General features: G+C 35.6%; 1 protein-coding gene across 10 annotated transcripts in view; it reads left to right on the forward strand.

The window, feature by feature from the left end:
* The window catches only part of DDX60 (DExD/H-box helicase 60), a 107,852-nt gene that overhangs the window by 43,219 nt on the left and 42,531 nt on the right, over nt 1-22,102 (forward strand). For all 10 annotated transcript variants that reach the window (XR_006708758.1, XR_006708763.1, XM_045463601.1 and 7 more), the window contains 9 exons: nt 658-788; nt 875-984; nt 7,298-7,402; nt 7,966-8,094; nt 9,368-9,492; nt 13,791-13,949; nt 16,375-16,522; nt 18,693-18,845; nt 21,247-21,351. Coding sequence is in view for 8 of the 10 variants with exons in the window: in XM_045463601.1 (XP_045319557.1) it covers nt 658-788; nt 875-984; nt 7,298-7,402; nt 7,966-8,094; nt 9,368-9,492; nt 13,791-13,949; nt 16,375-16,522; nt 18,693-18,845; nt 21,247-21,351 (1,165 nt within the window). In the remaining 2 variants the exon portion in view is untranslated. The remainder of the gene's footprint in view (nt 1-657; nt 789-874; nt 985-7,297; nt 7,403-7,965; nt 8,095-9,367; nt 9,493-13,790; nt 13,950-16,374; nt 16,523-18,692; nt 18,846-21,246; nt 21,352-22,102) is intronic.

Genomic DNA, 22,102 nt, shown 5'->3' on the forward strand with positions numbered 1-22,102 from the left:
AAAGGCCCATATCATTTTGTCATTGGGCTAGATTTTTGCCTACTAATAATAACCATTATAGCAAAGACTACTATGTGCTGGGCAGTGTTCTAAGTGCTTTGCAAATATTAATTTATTTCGAATACCCAACAACCCTTATGATTTACTACTTGTGATTACTACTATTAAATAGTACTTCTAATACTACTGTTATTATTTCCATTTTTGTGGAATGTGAAAATGTGGAAAATGAGGCACAGAGAGTGTCAGTGATTCAACCAAGAACCACAGATAGCAGTAAGGAGGCTGGGATTCAGTCTCAGGTAGTATACCTCCAGGGCCTATTCCTTTAAGTACAATTTTTAAGGCATATGAAAATTTTAAAAATGTTTATTTATTATTGAGAAACAGAGAAAGATTATGAGCATGGGAGGGGCAGAGAGAAGGGGAGACCCAGAATCCAAAGCAGGCTCCAGGCTCTGAGCTATCAGCACAGAGCCCAACGCGGGGCTCGAACTCACAAACTGTGAGATCATGACCTGAGCCGAAGTCTGACGCTTAACCGACTGAGCCACTCAGGCACCCCAGCATATGAGATTTTCTTTATTTAAAATATTTAGTGTCACAAGAAGTACTACTATATTACTGCTTACATGATATGTAAATTTATCTTTTAAGGTGGCTACAATTAGTAAAACGCTACTGGAAACAAGAAGACAGTACAATGGGAAAAAATAGAAATGCTGGCTATTGTGCCAGTTCTCACAAATATCACTTTCGAATGAAGGAATCATATAAAGTTAGACTTGGTATGTTTGGAATTTTTCTTTTGCTCTAAAATCAGTCCAGTCCTTATGTGTCCATTGATTTGGAAATTCTCGTTCTTCATTGTTAGTGCTCTATGGAGAGAGATACAATGATTTAGAGAAGCATATATGTTCAATAACACATGATGACATCTATTTTGATCATTTTCACCCATGTGCTGCACTAACAACAGATCATGTAAGTAATACTTTAGCCATATCTGTTATGAGTAATATAAATTACTTGTATATATATAATAATTGAAAACCTGCCTACATGATTCTTATCAGAATTATAGACTACATACTTTATATCATTTTACCTTAGTTTTCTTTTTTACTTTGTTTATTGTATATATTTGACATGTAGCATAAATTTAAGGTGTATAACATGTTATTTTGATGTACTTATATATTGTAAAATAATTGTTATAACAATATTTAGCACCTGTATCAAATTACATAATTATAGTACAATATTATTATCCATATTTATTATATTGTACATTAAATTTCTATGTCTTATTTACTCGTTGCAAGTTTGTACCATTAAACAACACTGATCTTACCACCCACCCTACCATTCATCCCCCGATAACCATCATTTTACTGTGTTTTTTACGAGTTTGACTTTTTCAGATTCCACATGTAAGTGATACCACTCAGTTACTTGTCTTTCTCTGACTTATCTCTGTATAACTTATAATGTGATCAAGGTGCATCATGTTGTTTCAAACAGCAGGATATCCTCCTTTCTCAGGGTTGAATAATATTTCTAACCTTAGTTTTTTTAAAAGTAACAAAAATAACTTTGTAGTCTTCAATGAACCCTCAGTGGTGTCTGGATTCACAACGCTTGAAAATGATGAAAAATTTTAACCTGAAGTTTTTTGGTTAATTTTATTTATTCTTAGAGATTTTCTTTGTTCATTTTCCTTCTTCTCAACATGCATGTCTCTCCATCCACTTCTGCGACACTGACTCTTACTGTACAACTATATGTGGACAGTTCCTAGTATACGTGAGAATCTGATCACTGAGTTAGGTTAAATAAGGAAAGGATGTTTTGCTCACATACCAGTCACAACATGATTTTTTTGGTAGCAAATTAATAAAGTAGAGGTTTGGGGACATCATTTGGGGTATTGGGGTGTCTGTGGAGGAAGATTTCTTAATTTTCCTTTCATAATTCTCTTCCTTTCTCATTCTATTCTTAGGAATGGCCCCATTCAAGCTTAATTGCCTCTCAGAGTGATAATTAGTAGTTTGTCTTCCTTCCAAAATCTGTCTTCCTTCCAAAATCCAAGTTGTCAGTTAAGCCTCCTAAAACATAATTATGATCTTGCCAAGCTTTAATGAGTTTCCTTTGGAAGTTACTGAATGCACAGCTCCTTAGCTTGGCTTCCTATGGCTTCTCTGACCTCACCCCAAAATCTGATGTATCTTACCTGGAGATAAGATTTATATTTTACCTCATAATTTATATTGTTCCTGGAGTGTTTCACTCTAGATGCTAAATGCCAGTTGTCCAGATCCTGTTCATCTTTTATGACACTTCTAATGTGAAACATCTTCAGAGTCCTTCTGTGACCTTCTTAGCTGGATGTAATCTTCTACTTCTATAGCATCTTGTCTGTATTTCTTGTATGACAACAGTCATGATCAGCTTACTGCTAAAGTTACTTCTATACATGTGTCCTTTATCTTACTAGAATAACTCCTTGAAGACAAATTTTGTGTCCTTATGAGTTCTTAACAAACTGTATATAAAAGGTGCTTAATAAATGTATGGTACATAAAGACAGCCAACCTAAATTGAGCATTGAATTTGTGTTCTAATAATTGTCCATATTTTGTGTCTTGGAAACATCACAATAGTTTTAGGATGGATGTCTTGTTAATATTCCCATTTACAAATGAGGAAGGTGAGGCATAGGTAATTCAGCTAACTCGTTCTTGCACCATGAATAAGTGTTGGGGGCAGGTTGCAATCAAGATAGAGTACAGAGTTTGCCCTGTCATCACAGTATTCTGAGTAATCTGTTGAATAAATCCTTGAATGAGTGAATGCATGAGAATCACTATAGCTTTTGGGCAATATTGCAATGGCTTCTAAAAGCAACTGAATGAATCCTAATCCTGGTAATTTTCTTATAAATTTTATTACAAAAGTTTCTCTTTTGTGTGGCAATGGCCCAATCCAAACTCTAAATAAAACTGAACTATGGACAAAATTCCTGTGACTTAACTCACACCCCAGACTTAGAATATGGATGATAACCCACACATAAATAATAGACTTCTTTTTCTGTCTCTGCCTCTCTCTCCTTTTCTCTTTCTCTCTGTCTCCTTTTTTCTTTCCCTGTCATCACTTGGCATTTTTATAACAGCATAGTATTTAAAAAATTATTTATTTTGTGCAGGATGGTTCAAGGCAGGTTATCTTTAAGTAGCAATGAGCACAGTGATTTGGAGTACCTAGCAAGAATGGCATTTTGGTCCAAGTGCTTTTCCTCTATTCTCAGTAGCTATTAATGGAGTAACTGGAAAGCAACAGAACTGCTACAGTGTGCTCTGACCCTGTGTGACTTCTGCAAAGGTCATGCTGTTGTATGAGTCTTCTTGACTTCGGGACTTTTGTAGCAGTCATGGAGGGTGTACTCAAAGGCCCGAGCATTATTAAATGTGTGTTGACAGCTGTGTGTGCAGCATATGTTTTATAGTATGTTTCCTTAAAGGAGCATCAATGAAAAACAGGTAGATTTTTCCAAACAAGTAAAGAATTCCTGATCTTGTATAGTAAACTTCAGATTAATATGAAAGAACTGAGTGGTGAGAAAAAGCATAATAAATTGCGGCAACATAAAGAGAAGAGCCATCCACCTTGATTGTCGCCCCTACAGCTCTATCATAGAAATCATTTCAGAAGGGAAGGGGTGGAACAGGATGAGTAAACTGGCCTTAATCCAACTGAGGTGAAGGATTGCCCTTCCATCCATGTGAGGTTTATTTCTGGCAAAAAGCAGAGCTTGGCCTTTGCCACCAATTACCATGTCACACAGGAACAGCTGCTCACTCCTGGAGAGCTGTCAGCGCCAGGAAGTCCTTGAAAGAACTGTTGCCTCTTTTTGCTCAATACAGATCAATGCCTACCATCACCTGTGGCATTAGGGACAATGTAGTTTGCAAAAATAACATCATGGTATAATACTATTGTATTTACAAAGGAAGGATGGGACAAATCTGTGACCCTTTAGTTTTCTTCCTTCTGTGTCTAGGCTGGCTCAGGTTTTGCCAGTTCTTTCACTGTGTAGTGGAGAAAAATTGAATTGAATTCCCAGCTTCTAGCCACAGAGCTATTAAGCTAGTTTTAAAAAATTAAGACTTATAAGTTGATCATTGACAGTTGAGGCATCAACCACGTGCCAAGTATTTCACTAGACCTATTACGTAATCTAACTTAATTCTTACAACAAATCTATGGCATAGGCAGAATTATTGTCCATTTTGGAAATGAAGAAAGCCACGCTCTGTACAAAGGTTAAATAAGAGACTTAAGAAATCATAAACATTCTAGTGACAGAAATAAGATTTATATCTTAAAAATTGTGACACATTTTGAATTTATTTTACATATATGTATTTTAGTAGGCAAAAAGTTGCCATTTTCAAGTAGTATTTTTTTTAAGTTTATTTATTTTGAGACAGAGAGAGAGAGAGAGCAGGAAAGGAGCAGAGAGAAAGGGGGGAGAGAGAATCCCAAGCAGGCTTTGTGCTGTCAGCATAGAGCCTGACACAGGGCTCGATCCCATAAACCAAACGGTGAGATCATGCCTGAGCTAAAATCAAAAGTCCAATGCTTAAACCAAATGAGCCATTCAGGTGCCCCACCACCTTCAAGTAGTGTTAATAAAAGAACAAAATGCTAACATTCCAAAATAACATATTCAGTTACTATGTTGACATAATGCAGTCGTTACTACCTAGCTAGCTTTTAATAGTCCAACTGAGAGATGCTAAATGATAATTCCATGGAATGATTTGCATCCTACAGTTTTTTCACAAGCTTAATTCAAGAGTAATTGATTTTTTAACAAATATATTTGACATGTACCATTGTGAAAGCTTAAGGTATACAACATGCTGATTGGACACATTTATATGTTGCAGTATGATTGCCCTTGTAGCTTTAGCTAACACCCCTGTCAGGTCACATAATTAAGATGTTATTTTGTGGTGGCAGTAATTAAGATCTAGTCTCTTAGCCTGTTTCATGTTTATAATACAGTATTGTTATCTATAATGACTATACTGTGCATTAGATCTTCAGGACTTACGTATCTACTAGTTTTAAAAGTTTAAAAATCATGCCGATATGTGTATCTTATTTGATTTTACCACTCTATCAGGCAGAAGTACAGATATTTTAATTCCTATATTATGGATGAAGAACTAAACTGGCCTTTTTAAGTAGAATTGAAACTAAATCTTCTAATTCAAACTCTACTGTACTTTCCATTCTACCAGTTGTTGTTGTTGTTGTTGTTGTTGTTTTCCAAATGTGTGTGTTTGGCATGGCTTTATTACCCAGAATTTCCAAACCTAGCTTTTAAAACTTAACAGCTATTTACTAAAACAAATGCCCTATCGTCACATAAGTTTGGAGAAATCTGTATATGATTGTCCCTTCTTTGAGATTTGACATTTCCAATGGCAAACCTTCTAGAAGCCTATTTAATAGAACACCCGTGAAAAGACACTCCCCTTTCCTTTAAAGAATACCTACTGGCATTTCAGGGATCATGGTTTGACCGGCAATTTTTTTAGCAATAGTGGCTGACACCAGCAGAAAATACTACAATGCAAGCTTTTTCAGAAACAGGAATTTTTGATTTATGCTTTAAAATACTTGTGGAAAAATTAATGCTTTGCATTATCCAAAAGGCTTAAAGCAGAACCAAGGGACTGAGCTGGGGAAGAAGCTTTCTTGATTGTCCTGAAGGTGATCTGAAAGTCTTCGTGTTAAAGTTGACCAAGTTCTTATCTTAGAACTTAAGCAAGTAAGACTTGTCCCCTTTAGCCTGGGTTGGTACTCTAAAGCAAAGAATCATGTTACTAATTGAATCAATTTCAACCTGCAGGGTACCGGTTGTGTTTTCTTGTCTAAATAGTCCACCAATTTTTTAGCTTCCCAGTACTCTTGATTTGAAATGTGGAAGCATCTATAGAGAATTAGCCCAATTAAAAGGTTTGGGAAACAATAAACCCACTTTTTGGAGCTTTTATTTTTTTCCCCAATTTTGCTAAATCAAGCACACTCTTGGTTAGTATTTTGTTTGCATGTAGTACTGACCATCATTTGAACTTTTTAGTTTAGTGCTGTTTTGAAAGTCTTTGCGTTCATGATAGTGACTCTGAGGCTGCTGACTGAAAAAAAGAGGAAGAACTGAACTGAAACAAAAGTATTTATTTGGGTCTTAGAATTGCAAACTGGGAAGCACAGATTTGGGTAGCAACCCAAATTTTGTCCCATTGAAAAGTAAATGCCAGAGGTCTTTATTAGCAAGGCCTGGTGTTGCAGGATTTTTTGCTTCAACTCCCCAGGTTCCTTGTCTTGTGGCTTCGAAGAATGAAGAGGTGGACACAAAATGAGCAGCAGGCAAAAGTTTATTAGAGTATAAGATCAGAAAGGAGGAACAGTAGGAAAGCTCTCTACAGAGAGGGGACATTTGAAAGTGAATGCCTGCGAACTATAGGCTAGAGTCCTTGTTTTATAGGGTTCGGGTCGGCCCTCCCTTCCCTTACCCATAGTTCCTTCTCAGGTCCTACCCTCATTGGCTTGATAAGTCTAGGTGCTGGCTTGTCCCTTCGTGATTGGCTCATTTCCATTGTATGAGGGGTGGTCTATGGCCATATCATTCCTTTTGGGTTATGCATTTTATGGTTTACTACTTATTTTTAGTTAGGTCTTTTGTCAAATTCCTGAGGGAAACCTGAGGGGGAGTGGGTGGTGTTTATTACATTCTTAAGAGGACACTTACCTCTGAGGGGGGTTGGCTGTGGTCAGACCCTCCTAGTATTGTTCCAAAATATGTGTTTTTTCCTACCCTGGTACCTCAGGTCCTAGTCATTCCCTCTCTGCCTATTTTATCGTATCTTTCCCTATCAGGAAACTTACACAAGTTGTTTTCCAAAAATTATGATTGGAAGATGTGATGACATTTTATAATTTATTCGTTTTCTGAGTACATTATGTCAGTTACTAGGAAAATATCTTTTTCAGAGTGTCTAGTTTTTATCAAGAATGCACATGCAACAGTCCTGTTTTCAGTCCTATTCCTTTGCCCAGTTCAATAGTCCGTTGTAGTTACTGTTTCAAAAACAGAATAAAGTTTTAGTTGCAAAATAGGGTCTCTCATGTTCGGAGGTTTTACCCAGGTTCATGAGGCAAAGGACAGAACATAAGATAAAATAAAAGAATATTAAAATTGTTAATTTTATTTTAAATGTAGATTGAAAAGTATGGATTTCCTTCTGACCTTACCCTTTCCCCTCGAGAAACCATCCAGCTTTATGATACCATGTTTCAATTCTGGGAAAGCTGGCCCAGGGCCCAAGTAAGTAATAATTACAGAATTAATCTGAATTAATTTTATTACAGTGGATGGTAACATTGCTGTTCATAAAGACAAATTCTCACCCTTTCTGATCATGTGCATCTAATCTTTTAAAATCATACACACACTCTCCAAAATACAACTGCCCCTTCTCAGACATTCTTCTTCCTAATATTGTGTGTGTTACTTTAACAGGGGTGCAATGCCATTGAATTCTTGAAAATATTTCTTCTTTCAATTTCTGGGATGCTACAATATCTTAGTCTCCTTTCACATCTTGGATTCATATTCCTTCATCTTCTTTCATTGTGCTCCCCTTCTCTCTTTATGCCCTAATTGCTGTCTGTTTTCATCTTCTACTTGGTTTTGCTCTGCATTCTTTCCTTTGAAGAGTTCATGTGTCCTATTAGGTTTATGTACTGGAAACTTTGGGGGGATAAAAAGACATTTAATAGTTTATACTCTCAAGAAGCTTGTAATTCTTTTAGTGAAATGTATAATTGAGAAACATCTTTGGATTTTCTTGCATGATTTTATTTAACTTTGTGGCATTTCTTTTCAAGGAGTTGGATCCAGAGAAATCCATTCATTGTAAGAATAAAATAGTCATTAAAAAGTTGGATGCTAGAAAATACGAAGAGAGCTTAAAGGCAGAATTAACAAGTTGGATTAAAAATGGCCATGCTGAGGAGGTAATTTTCACATGTTTTTTGGCAAAACAATATGTTCCTTGTTTTCTTGAGTTACCTTGGTGTCATTATCACCACTACTATTATTGTTATTATTTTAGTCTTTAATTTTCATTTTAGGATTGTAAGTTGAACTGGAAGTCTAGTGATTCGGAGATAGAATAGAAAGAGGAAAAGGAAATTGGTCTTTGTTTAATACTTGGTGCTTTCTAAAACATGTACCAGAAGCCAGGAATTCCTGTTTGGTGTTATAATAGATAAGAACAGAGGGGTCACTATCCACAGAGTCAGTGTTCTTGATGACATCAGTGAGATTGAAATCACAGTGACAGTAAATGAGAAGATTCTTTACTCCTCTATCTTCTGCTGTCTTGGGATTTTTTTTTAAGTTTATTTATTTTGAGAGAGACAGAGAGAGAGAGAGAGAGGAGCAGAGAGACAGGAGGAGAATACCAAGGAGGCTCCATGCTGTCAGCACAGAGCCTGATGGGTGGCTTGATCTCACGAACTGTGAGATCATGACCTGAGCCAGAATCAAGAGTTGGATGCTTAACTGACTGAACCACCCAGGCATTCCAATTGTAATTTTTTTCTTTCATGATTTTTATTTCAACTTGTAGGAACTATTTGTATATTAAAACCTTAACTTGGGATCATGTAAGTTTTACATATTTATATTAAGTGAGTTGATGATGGTTTTTATATTTTGAAGTTTGTCTTATTGTCACACATTGTGGTTTTTGATTTTTGGGGAGTGACATATATTAGACTTTTCCCATGTGAGTTTTTTACATTATGTTTTGAGTTAGATCATCTCCCATTCAGAAACATAATTAACTTCCATTTCCTTCCATTTATTTTGTCATTTAAAAACATTCAGAATGTATTTGAAAGTGATTTTTATACATGACATGGAGAGAAACTGATTTACCCTACCTTCAGCCACAGTATAACCAGCAGCATTTACTCAACAACCTCTTTCTGACTGATTTGTGTCGACTTAAATAATTGCATGTTAAATTGCATATATGTGTGCATGTATATATATATATTCCTCTTTTTGTCGTTGTTCTTTTAGTGCATTGATTTACATATTTCTTTGATGGTTTCTTTACAAAATTTTATATTTTTATACTTACTTTGTTATTATATTTTATTTTAAAAAGCTCAGAAACATAGATTAGATGACCATGAAAATATTTTAGCCAAAAGTAGTAATTCCTTTTTTTATTATGCAGCGTTTAAAACTAATACAATTTTTTATTCATTGCTACAGGCCAAAATGGTTCTGAGGAATCTTAGTCCTGATTCATTATTTAGTTCAGGAAACACAGTAAAAATGTTTCCACTGCTCGTTGAGAAGCTAAGGAAAATGGAAAAGTTGCCGGCATTATTTTTTTTGTAAGTCATCTAATTTAATTTTTTTTTTTATAATTTGTATCAGGCTTATTCTTTTGAGGTGAGGAAAGTTACAAAATCCACTGTTGTAATAAGCAATTGATTACTGTTTTTGGTGCTCATTTGTTAGCAGAATGCATATTTAGCATCTTTCTAATTCAGTTCTTGAAAAAATTTTTTACTTGTGTTATTACAAATTGCCATCTTTAAATAGTTTTCTACTCCTTTTTTTGTTATATTTTTATTGTAAACTATTATATTTTTATTTCGGTCTTATACATTTCCAGTAAATAATGAGGTTCTTTGCGAAATAAATTGAATGTTTATGCACACAAGTATCCCATATAAAATTAAAGTATCCTTACTATATGTTAGCATCTTTATTCATGAGGTATTTTATTGTTTTTAATTTATGATTATGGGAACTGTAACTTTGAGACACTGCTATCTTGCTAAATTTTATGTGCTGTAGCATGAAAGAGCTTAAAATTGAATGTAATCATCCAGTTTTGGTGAAGTATAAATTATATGAAAATATATTTATTAATTGGATATTAATTTGGATCACATAGTTTGCGATCAGAAAGAATGCTTTATTTACTTTAGATAATTTCAGACTATTTTAAGCCATGGAAGCTTTAAAGAAGCCACAGATATAAATAAATAAATAAATAAATAAATAAATAAATAGTAAATAAGGCAACATATTCTCGCTTAAGTGGCAAAGTTTAATGAAATTATTTACACCTAAATAGACATAGTAATTAATCATTACTGGTGATATATATTTAAAATAATAATGATAATTAAATGTGTTGTTGTGTTTGGGACTTTTGGAGATTACAGTACAGTGGTTCCTTTGACCTTTGTTATTGGAACAAGGAAAATAAATTTTCAAACTACTAAGAAGTTACACAGCTCACCTACTTTACTTTAGAGTGTGGCTATAGATTTCAGTTAGAAACAAACACAATTCTGTGCATCTGGGATATTTCTGGAAGCCTAACTGTAAAATAGAAATCCAAAAATAACTATATTTATTGTTCATGTACACATACATGCTTAAAATATTTAAAAAGTAAAATATTTTCACCTAATGTGTGAAGGGAGTCAAGACTTACTTCCACATATAAAATAAATAAATCATGGAGATGTAATGTACAGCATAGCTACTATATTAAGAATATTGTATTGCATATATGAAGGTTGCTAAGAGATTAGTTGTTAAAAGTTCTTATCACAAGTGAACAGATTCTGTAACTATGTATGGTAACAGATATTAACTAGAATTATTGCAATCATTTCATAATATATGCAAATATTGAATCATTTTGTTGCCCATCTGAAACTAATATAATCTTGTATATTAATTGTACCACAATTAAAAAAAACAAAGGGCAGTGTATAATAGAATATATAGTGTTTTATGCACCTGTAAAAGCTTCTTTGGAACCTATACCTAGGAGCACAATCACCATATTTTGTAGTGTGGACAAACTAATGGGGTAAGTTGACTTACCCCTAATGTGGTTTCTTAGCTTATGTCCCATCAGTAGTTCATGAGGTTCTATCGTGACCTATCCTCACAAGCTTGTGGGATCGGTTTTTTTAATTGTTGTCATTCTGATTGTGTAAAATCATGTCTTGCTACTGTTGTAATTTGCATTACTCTGATCGGGATTGACTTTGAGCATTTCTTTCAAGTAAGCAGTCTTTCAAGTTTTTGCTCATGTGCTATTCAAGTAATTTTTCTTTTGGGTTTCGTAGCTTTTTTTTTTTTTTTTTTTTTTTTTTTTACTATTTTCAGGAATTCTAAAAGGCAAAAGATTTATACGATCTGAAGAGAAACCAGAGTACTATTTTCAGGAATTCTAATTAGTTCATTGTCAGTTACTAATTTGGCAGTTATCTTCTCTGAGTCTAGCACCTGTCCATTAACTTTGCCTATGCTATTTTTTGTTAAATAATTCTGTTTAATTTTGATTCATTAAAATCCATCAATGTTTAAAAAAAAAGGAAAATATTTCACAAAAATATCATGGATTTAATTTTGCTTGAGGAATTGAATCTTGGCATGTCTATGGAATTTTGGGCTCTTTAGAAAATGTACTATGAAAATCCTTGGTCTTATGCAGTTTAATTTACTCATAAGTAACTCCAGATCATCAACAAATCAGGATACTTTAGGGCTCAATCTGTGCGTCTGAGAGCTTTTCAAATAATAGTTGTACCTATCAACGTCTCCAGTCTGGTCTCTAGAAAAAAAAGAGTGTGAAGCATGTTTAATGTTAATGACAGTATCAGTGTGCTTAAAAACATGCATTTCACAGTCAGGCTCAAGTCTGGATCCTACCTCTGTTGTCAATTAGTATGGCACTTCGAAACAGCTACCTGATGACTTTCAAACTTAGTTTCCTCATTTGCAAAATAAGGTGAGAAAAATAGTAATGCATAGGGTTGGGGTGAGAATTAAATACAAATAAATTATGAAAGTCTTAAGTGTAGCACTACACAGTATTATTGGCTGAAGTCCAGTCATGAGCACATTCATTTCAAATAGGTTATCAGAGAGATTTGAGAGGAAAAAATTATTTCCAAGTGATTTAGATTTTTAACAGTGAAGTACTGTGATGAAAATGATGTCATTTCATACAGATGTTCACCTAGATCATGTAAGTTGCATTAATATAAAAGAGAAACAACATGATTGCATAGTTAAGAACATGGACTTGGAGGCCAGACTCAGCCACATACAAGTGTGGAGTCTTGGGCAGATCACTTATGTGTCCATTTTTTCAGTAGTGAAACCGGGATAGTAACAGTGCTTTCCTCATAGGATCATTGTGAATACAAAATGAGTAAATATATATAAGACAGTTAGAGTAGTGTCTGAAAATAGCAGGTCTAAGTGTTTACTAACTTTATTGCTTCATTGTCTACTGTATAAAATTTCCTGCCATGTGGTATAGACTGCCTTTTTTTAAATCTTTACTTCACCAGTATGCCAATTTATTTACTTTTCAATAGCTAACAAGATTTTTTCTTCATGCTAGCTCTTTAAAGACTTTACAGAAACTCTTTGCCTCACATTTAGAAAGCTTTATTGATTAGAGCCAACTTATGATTTGCTGTAAGAAGCTGTGGTTAGTATAGTAATGATGGCTATTGGCTACTGCCAGCCGCAGCATTTTGCCAATAAAATATTGAGAGGAGATTAAAACTTCCATGGACATTTCAGTCTTCTTATCAAAGGTCCGGGCTTCCTGACTCAGGGAAATGCATGTGATGTAAAGATAAGGATTTTTTTTTAATTTTACTTCCCCTAGAAACATATTACTCTTCACATACCATGTGAATTTGATCTTTTACCTATTTTCCTAGTTAATATATCAGGTCTGAAAGGGCCAAATAGTCACAACCTGCACTAGGTTGCTAGTTTAAGTCCTACAGTAGCAGGAAGTCTGGACCACTAGGTCCCTAGGTATTTACGTTTCAAAAGGTATAAAGTCCAGAGCCTGGAAACATTTCTGGATTGTAAAGGCCAGCAACACCTGAGGTTTATCTGGTTTCTGGAAAGAAGTAACTACAATCCAGAAGGTTAGGGTGAGAGCCCAAGATTATCTCCATTACTGCCTAAGAGCAAAGTTATACTGTATGATCTCACTGTATATATAGAATCTAAAAAAGCTGAACCCATACAAACAGAGTAGATTGGTGGTTGCCACGGACTGGGGGCACACAGTGGGTGAGAGAAATGAAGAGATGTTGGTCAAAGGGTATAAATTAACTTTTATAATATGATTAAGTTCTGGGAATCTAATGTACAACATGGTGACTATAGCTAACAATACTGTATTGTGTACTTTAGAATAGCTAAACGAGTAGATCTTAAATCTTCTCACCACACTAACACACAAAAAGTAACTATGTGGAGTGATGGATGTGTTACCAAACCTTATTATGGTAATTACTTTGTGATATCTACGTGTATGAAATCATCCTACTGAACACCTTAAACTTATACAATGTTACATGCCAATTTTACTTCAATAAAACTGGGGAAAAAAACAAAGAGAAAAATAAAGGAGTCTCTAAAATTCACAGAAGATTTGTGAAATCTGAACTTACATATATTTACAGAATGCTAAGGGCCTTTGATTCTGTTTAGGAGGTAGACCTAAAGATTAGTGGAATTAAAAACTTGACAAGTATACGTCAGGATGTTAACAGTAGGTGCAAATTTATTTGAATCTTGATATGATATTGTTTTCAAGGCAAGGAGTCTTTTCATTTGTTTGTAGATTTAACTTAGGAGATGTAGAAGAGAGGGCTTTAAGTGTGAGAACTTCCCTGGAGCAAAAGCAAGCGGAAAAAAGGTCTCTCAAAGCTGATAAAGAAGCCCATGATGTGACCAACAAACTTCGAAAAGTTAAAAAATCCATCGAGAAACAAAAGACAATGTAAGTATTTAACTAAACAAATTAGTGGCTAAAAAGGTTAAAATACTTCATAAGTCCAGTCGGACACATACTTTGAACGTGCAACAAAGAAGTTCTAATTATTGCTTGGACTTATTTGCCAATTGTGTAAATTTGGGTGGGAGAATCAGGTGAAGATAAGTGGCCATAATATTTATATATGTATTCCTCAGTTGCGTAGATGAGTCTCATTTAGGACTTCCGAGAGGTAGGACCACAGCCTATGAGCATAGGTGGATTATGTACCTGACATAATCATCTCTCATCAAGTCTAAATTTTTTGACTGTTGTTGGTATGCCAACAGGTTTTAGGTTTTGCCCTAACTTTTTCAGCTTTACTTTCTACCACTCCCCGCCAGCAATATTCAGTATGTATGGTTCTCCTTACATGACCTGTTCTTCTGCATCTGTGTTTTTCCATGATCTGACCCATCTGCCTAATTGCACTCCTTTGTGATTGCCCCCAAAGCTTACACTCATAATTTTGCTATCTCGTCTCTGAATCTTTCCCTAATTCTCCAGTTGAATTTAGTACTGTTTTTTTTCTGTGTTCTTGCTACACTTTTAATAATTAGTAGATCAATTATAGTGTATTGCTGTTATTTTCACTTGTCTTTCTTTTTCCTACATTATTAGTATTTCCCTCTTTTTATCTCTAGTGCTCAGCATGTTGCTTGACAGGTAAGTCATTTCATAAATATTTTTAAATAAGTCTGAGCAATCAAACGCAGATACTTCTTCAAAGCTGACACAGATTTTAGAGCTTCTCTGATTCAGAGTTCTCAAATTCTAGGGCAAGCTATAATTCGCTGCTGAACTTTCTGCCTCTATCCTTTCTGTCTGTTGTATTATTTCCTCGGAAGTAATGGAAGGTGAAGAGCCCAGAGACAGTGTAGGAAGTATAAGCCTTTTTAGTACTGATCTTTAGACAACTTTTCTTCAGGGCACTAGGAGACATCATTTCAAATTGGATTAGTGACCAACAATTCACACTATAAAAATACAAAGAATGTTTTAACACTTTGTTCAGCACCATCATTATACGGAGAGTGAGAGGGGACCTCTGCCTTGGTCCTTGTGTTTTGGAGGGTACTACTCTGGTCCTCCTCTCTTTGTATCTATTCCAATAATATTAGGGGTCAGTGGATCTTAGGGGACTTGGCCACCTGGAGCTCATTCTCACCCTTTTAAATTCTGCATTGTTATGGACTTATATTTGTCAAGGTAGGAGAAGAGAATATATTTTATTTGATAGTTTGTTACCTTGATTTAAAACTTATAAATATTTAAACCACAATATGTGGGCCTCCACTAGTACTCTGCCTCATGCTCTGCAAACACTAGGGCCAGGCCTTTCCATAGTTATATCCTTGAGTTAAGGGTTATGTTAGCTGGAGGTGAGACCTCTTAGTGATGGGTTACACGTGAGCTCATCTTCTCATATTTGGAGTTGTCTTATATTCACAGTTAAGGGGAAAACTGAAAAAAAAAATCAAAGAAAGGGTAAGTGATCTGGGTATCTGTAAAAGGCTGTTACATTGAGAGGTAATGGATAATACAGTCTGATGACATGGCAGAGGTTTATGCGGCCATATCTTAGGCAAGATTCCCTAGTAGCGCACCCTGAAAGGAGGGTATCGGTGTAAGTGATTTAGTGAAAGGTTGAGCTCATGAGGGCCCTGTAAGAAAGTGAAGGAAGCATAAAAAGGGAAAGTGAAGAAAATATGCATAGATATGGGTCTTGCTGCAACATTGCCTGAGCCTGATCCAACAGGGAGATCTGAGAGCATCACAAAATTGCCCAACTTGGGTCAAGGTGGCTGATTTTTGTACTTCACGTCAGTCAATTACTGGCTGTGGGCAACTTCCTCACTCTGAGGAGAGGTTGTAAGCTCTTGTCCAGGAAGCTCTTGTCAGTTGAGAACAATTCTCCAGGGAACAGTGTAACTGAGAGCCCTTCCTTACCAACCAAACTCAGAGAGCTTGTAGCCTCTACCACAAGAAGGAGAGGAGAATGACCTGAAATTGGCAATGTGAAGCAAGGGGTATGCCCACGTTACCTCCAAGCCTAGAGTAATGAAAGATGAGAAAGAGAAAGTGATCACCAATTTAGCAAGAGGAATCAAAGTCCTCTGGGGAGAACTGGATGTGGTAAGAAGGCTACTTGCAGCAAGAAGGTAAGGGAACATTCAGGGAAAATATGGGTGTACAGGGAAATTTTTTTGCTATGGGATCACAAGGCCCAGAAGCTAATGAGGAAGTGCATTAGAGGAGGCAGTTTGAGTCAAAACAGTACAGATGTATATAGGAGTGACTGTCTGGGTGATGAGGGGGTCTGGGAAGTCATGGGCTCACTATGGTAAGCAAATCTGACTATTCATTGCTTAAAATTTATTTTTATGCACAGAGATGAGAAAAGCCAGAAAAATCCCAGAAAAATGGATCAAAGACTAATACATGAAGCTGAACATACTAATCTACTCAGGACTTTAGAGAAGAACCTGGAAATCCCTCAGGAGTGTACCTATGCTAACCAAAAAGCAATAGACACAGAGGTCAGCTCTTAGAATGAAATGCTCCTCCAGGAAATGATTTTGCTCATCAGCTGTTATTTCTCAGTTATAGACAGTATTGAATACAATAACTAAATGCAATGTCTACGAGAATAGAAATCTCTGCGTGTGAACTTCCAGTTACACATAACTCTTGAGGGCTTTGCAGAGCATGTCTAAAAAGGATAAGATCAGGATTCATAGATTATTTCTTGTTTGTTAACAATTAGCCCCTGAGAGGGTCTGCCCTTTTATTATTTTTTCTTTCACAAAAAGGGTTTTCGCAGCCTGAATTCTAGACTTCAGTCCCACATGCTTCATTTGAATATTTGGGTACATATGGTTCAATGCTCTGTAAATAAAGTACACAGAATTTGTCAAAATCAGAAGCTTTGTATATTGTAGTTAAAACATACCACTGAAAAGACATTGTTATATCTAAAAGTGGTATGTCAATTTTTTCATTAAAACTTTTTTTATAAACATTGGGGTACAAGTGCTACTGCTGGGAATTGACCCAAGGGATACAGGAGTACTGATGCATAGGGGCACTTGTACCCCAATGTTTATAGCAGCACTCTCAACAATAGCCAAATTGTGGAAAGAGCCTAAATGTCCATCAACTAATGAATGGATAAAGAAATTGTGGTTTATATACACAATGGAGTACTATGTGGCAATCAGAAAGAATGAAATATGGCCCTTTGTAGCTACGTGGATGGAACTGGAGAGTGTGATGCTAAGTGAAATAAGCCATACAGAGAAAGACAGATACCATATGTTTTCACTCTTATATGGATCCTGAGAAACTTAACAGAAACCCATGGGTGGAGGGGAAGGAAAAAAAAAAGAGGTTAGAGTGGGAGAGAGCCAAAGCATAAGAGACTCTTAAAAACTGAGAACAAACTGAGGGTTGATGGGGGGTGGGAGGGAGAGGAGGGTGGGTGATGGGTATTGAAGAGGGCATCTTTTGGGATGAGCACTGGGTGTTGTATGGAAACCAATTTGACAATAAATTTCACATATTAAAAAAAAATAAAAATAAAAAAATAATAAAAATATATATTAACAAAAAACCCTTTTTTAATGCAAATAATTCATGCTTAAGGTAGATGAATTTGAAAATACAAATTAATATAACAAAGCAATGCTATCAATCAGAGGTAATCACTTATCTTCTGGATGAACCTTTCATTTGTGACTACACACACGCACGCACACTACACACACACACACAGGTCTTTTTTTTTCTTTTAAAGTTTATTTATTTTGAGAGAGACAGAGACAGGGTGAGTGGGGAGGAGCAGTGAGAGGGGGAGAGAGAGAATCCCAAGCAGGCTGCGCACTGTCAGTGCAGAGCCCAACGTGGGGCTTGTACCCATGAAACCATGAGATCGTGACCTGAGTCAAAACCAAGAGTTGTGGATGCTTAACTGGCTGAGCCACCCAGGCACCTACACACACAGTTCTATTATATACCTTTTTTTTTCTTTTTTTTTTTGTAAACTTCATGGTCTCTCTCTTTTTTTTAATAACCATGAATTTACATCATCATTTGAATTCCTTCTCAATATTCCATTGCATGGATGACTATACAACTGAAGTGTCTTTGGCTTTTGGACACTTAGGTTGTTTTTGTTTTTTTTTTGTTTTTTGTTTTTCTTTTTCTCCCTTTCATAAGCAGTATTTATCTTTGTACATATACCTCTACACAAGTGGATTTCCTTCTTAGGGAATTGACATTTTTAAGGCCATTTGTGATGGATTTGCAGTGAGAAGTAAGCACTCCCCCACCATATGGGGTGAGGAACTTGCCCAGCCATTCTGGAGAAGTTTCTCTTTCTCCCTGGGGAGAGCTTGCAAGGCTCCCTCAGGTCATGCACTCACACTTCCTCTGGGTGTTTTATCTACTGTGTCGTCAGGACTTTTCACCTGAGTAGTGGGGTGAGAAAGTGAGAGACCGTCTGTTCAAGATTTTGGAATATTTCGTATAGTTACTGCTGCTGCCATAAAATGTTGTTTGTACTCACGTAGAGTCCATTTCAAGCACTTGCTTCGTTTTGTCAAACGACTGCATAGTATGACTGTTATTTTCATTTAACTATTTTATTTTCATTTAAATTAAACTTAGATAAGAAGTGATCAAAATCCCTAACACTCTTGCTTCTTTCAGACTTTGCAGATGGTGTTTGATCGAGTAAAATCCACAAGAAAAGGTGAACAACTGAAGGCTTTGGCAAGAAGGGGTATTGGATATCATCACAGCTCTTTAAACTTCAAAGAAAAACAGTTAGTTGAGATTCTTTTTAGGAAAGGATTTATTAGGGTAGGTAAATGTTTTCATTCCAAAAAGTGAAGCTATGTGTGTAGGAAAGTGAATGTCCATGAAAAATGGACCACTTTTTTCTCATCTAATTATATCTTTTTTTAAATAGCCCATAATGTCACTGCATATTCTTCCATCTCATTTAATTGACGGAGGAGGTTTGAAGTTTATCATTTAGCTTTTCTCTTTTTCAAGAGATTAAAATATTCTCTAAACAGATACTTTTCTAAATATTTCTGTAATGAAGCATACCTATTATGATCTTGGAACAACCCCTTTGTGTTTCATTTATAATATCTAGGGAATTTTGTCAGCTGTTCATATAATTTTGGCTACAGACATTCTTTCCTGGGCTTGGAGGACGCTTATGATAGGATTTTGACCAAATCTTTTTGCAATTTAATAGCTGAAATAAGAGCAAGAATGCATTGCTTCCTCAGTGCCCCATTGCATAACTTGGCAATGAATCATTCCTAAATGAGTCACTCCTAAATGCTCTCTCTCCTATCACTAATAATGGACAAGAGGAAGATTACTTTAAATAGCTTGAAAACCAACCCTTATTATGTTTTACTTAGTATGTTCCATGAGGGTGCATGGGGATAATCTGGATAAATCCACAAGGAGGATTTATATAATTTCTTTGTTTACATCTTGAGTAATATTTAAAAATAGCCTGTGAGTTTTAAAAATTATCCATATTAAAATTTTTGTATGATGGATATTACATTTGTGTGTGTGTGAGAGAGAAAGACAGAGACACAGAGATACAGAGACACAGAGTGAGAGAGAGGGAGGGAGACAGAGCAAGAGGAGGAGGGTTGAGAGGAGAGAGTGAGAGAGTACTACTGTAAGGAGTATCTTTTAATCTTGAACTAGATGTTGAGAAAAATTAAAGGGTAATTTTTTTAATCTGGATAAAAACAAAACTATGTCATTAACAACTTTGCTTAATTTCTCTCTTAACTAATAATAAGCTATTTATTTGCTTTAAAAGCCAATAACTGGACACAAAATTTTCTCCAGGATTATAAATTCAGGAAAATAGGCACACTTATTTTGATCAGTATGTCTTGTGTCTAAAATACTATATGTTAAGTGGTAGTGTCTTAATTACTATTATTTTAAGAAATGAATAATTGGATCACTGTAGAAAAGACACTATGGAAATAGTGATAGCTTTGTTATAAAGAACACATTTTTAAAAAGGTGTTTTTTTCTAGTTATAGCATAAATTTAATGTTTTTACTCTGCCCACTTTTTTTAATTGAAGAACTTTAGAAAAATTCTTAATAAATATGTTTTTCATTGTCACAGATGTATTCAGTTACAGAATAGAGAAAATTATTCCAAATACTTAAATATTAAAAATAAACCGTAGCATATATGACAGTCAATGTAAAGAGAGAAAGAAAGCCATTTAAAATACCCAACATTATATGAGAAAATGAGCAAAAGTTGATCATTTAAGAAACTTTAAAGTTTATCCTACCCCTTTGTTTGGTCAGTTATCAAGGCAATTCAGAGGGAAAAATGAAACTTTGTTTTAGTAGTATGATAAAATATGTTCTTTCCAAAGAAATAAACTTCATAAATAAGTTATAGTGGATGAAGTAGGTAATTGCCCAGAAGTGGGTTTATAAAAGTATTATTACTGTGTCATAAGGAAATTCCCTTTTTAGTTATTATTAAGAAATAGTTACTGGGGCGCCTGGGTGGCGCAGTCGGTTAAGCGTCCGACTTCAGCCAGGTCACGATCTCGCGGTCTGTGAGTTCGAGCCCCGCATCAGGCTCTGGGCTGATGGCTCAGAGCCTGGAGCCTATTTCCGATTCTGTGTCTCCCTCTCTCTCTGCCCCTCCCCCGTTCATGCTCTGTCTCTCTCTGTCCCAAAAATAAAAAAAAAAAATAAAAAAAAATAAAAAAAAAAAAGAAATAGTTACTGAACACCTGTCATTTATTCTTCTCAGCGTGGAGATACAATGGTGAATAGGGCTTGGAGTCTGGTATAGGAGAAATAAACAAATACTCTTACTATTATACTAGTAGTCATTAATGCTATGAGGAGAAATAATGTAGGATAGTGTGGGTGGTTATTTTGGGTGTGGTAGACCAGAAATTCCTCTTTGACATTTGGGCATAGAACTGAACAAGCCAGGTGAATATTTGGGAGAAGAATATTACGTGCAGAGCACTGACTGGTATGGTCCTGGGCTGAGAATGTACTGGATGTGTTTGTGAAATAACAAGATTGCCAATGTGGCTAGTATCTGTAGCCACTTGGTTCACTTGGGAAAATACCATTTTCCAACTGTGGTTCAGCTGAACTTCAAAGAGTTTCAGTAACTATATGGCATTCTAGTGAAATGCTATTTTACGACATAATTTTTTTTCTCTCTCTAGGTGGTGACAGCTACTGGGACACTTGCTTTAGGCATCAACATGCCTTGTAAATCTGTGGTTTTTGCTCAAAATTCAGTCTACCTGGATGCTTTAAATTACAGACAGGTATTTCAATATGCATACACTCACTATTGCATCATGAAAATAGGACCATAAAATAGTAAAAAATGTGAGCTGTTAGTTTACAAACCTATTGCAATTTGTGTGCTAGCACACCTTGACATTCATTCATGCCTGACTGTCATTTTTAGCTGTGGTATAGGGGAAAGCATGTGAGCTTGGAATGGTGTGGCCATCACTAACCAGATATGTGACCTTAGGTGAGACATCTGACCCACCTGATCCTTTTTTCCTATCTCCAAAATAGGGGTAATAATTATTATCCCATAGCATTTGTAAAAATTAAATGAAGTAATTTCTACAAAAGATACACATCAAAGGTGCCGGATAAACATTTACTCATTCATTTCCTGTGCATATGATTTTGCCTCTGGAGCTAACACTTCTCTCTTTTTTTCTCCCAATACACAATCTTTTACCAAGCCCATTTCATTATTCTCCTACATGTAGTGGTATTTGATTTTTGCCTTGCAATTTCTGCTTTCACTATCTCTCATCATATATTCTTGGCCTTGTATTATTACTTTTTAAATGTTTATTTATTTATTTTGAGAGAGAGAAAGAGTGGGGAAGGGACAGAGAGAGAGGGGAGAGAGAATCCCAAGCAGGCTCCTCGCTATAGTGCAGAGCCTGACACAGGGCTCCATAGAGTGACGCAGGGCTCAATATCACAAACCATGAGATCACAAACTGAGCTGAAATCAAGAGTCAGATGCTTAACTGACTGAGCCACCCA

Source organism: Leopardus geoffroyi, chromosome B1 (genome assembly GCF_018350155.1).
Source record: "Leopardus geoffroyi isolate Oge1 chromosome B1, O.geoffroyi_Oge1_pat1.0, whole genome shotgun sequence".
Classification (NCBI taxonomy): domain Eukaryota; kingdom Metazoa; phylum Chordata; class Mammalia; order Carnivora; family Felidae; genus Leopardus; species Leopardus geoffroyi.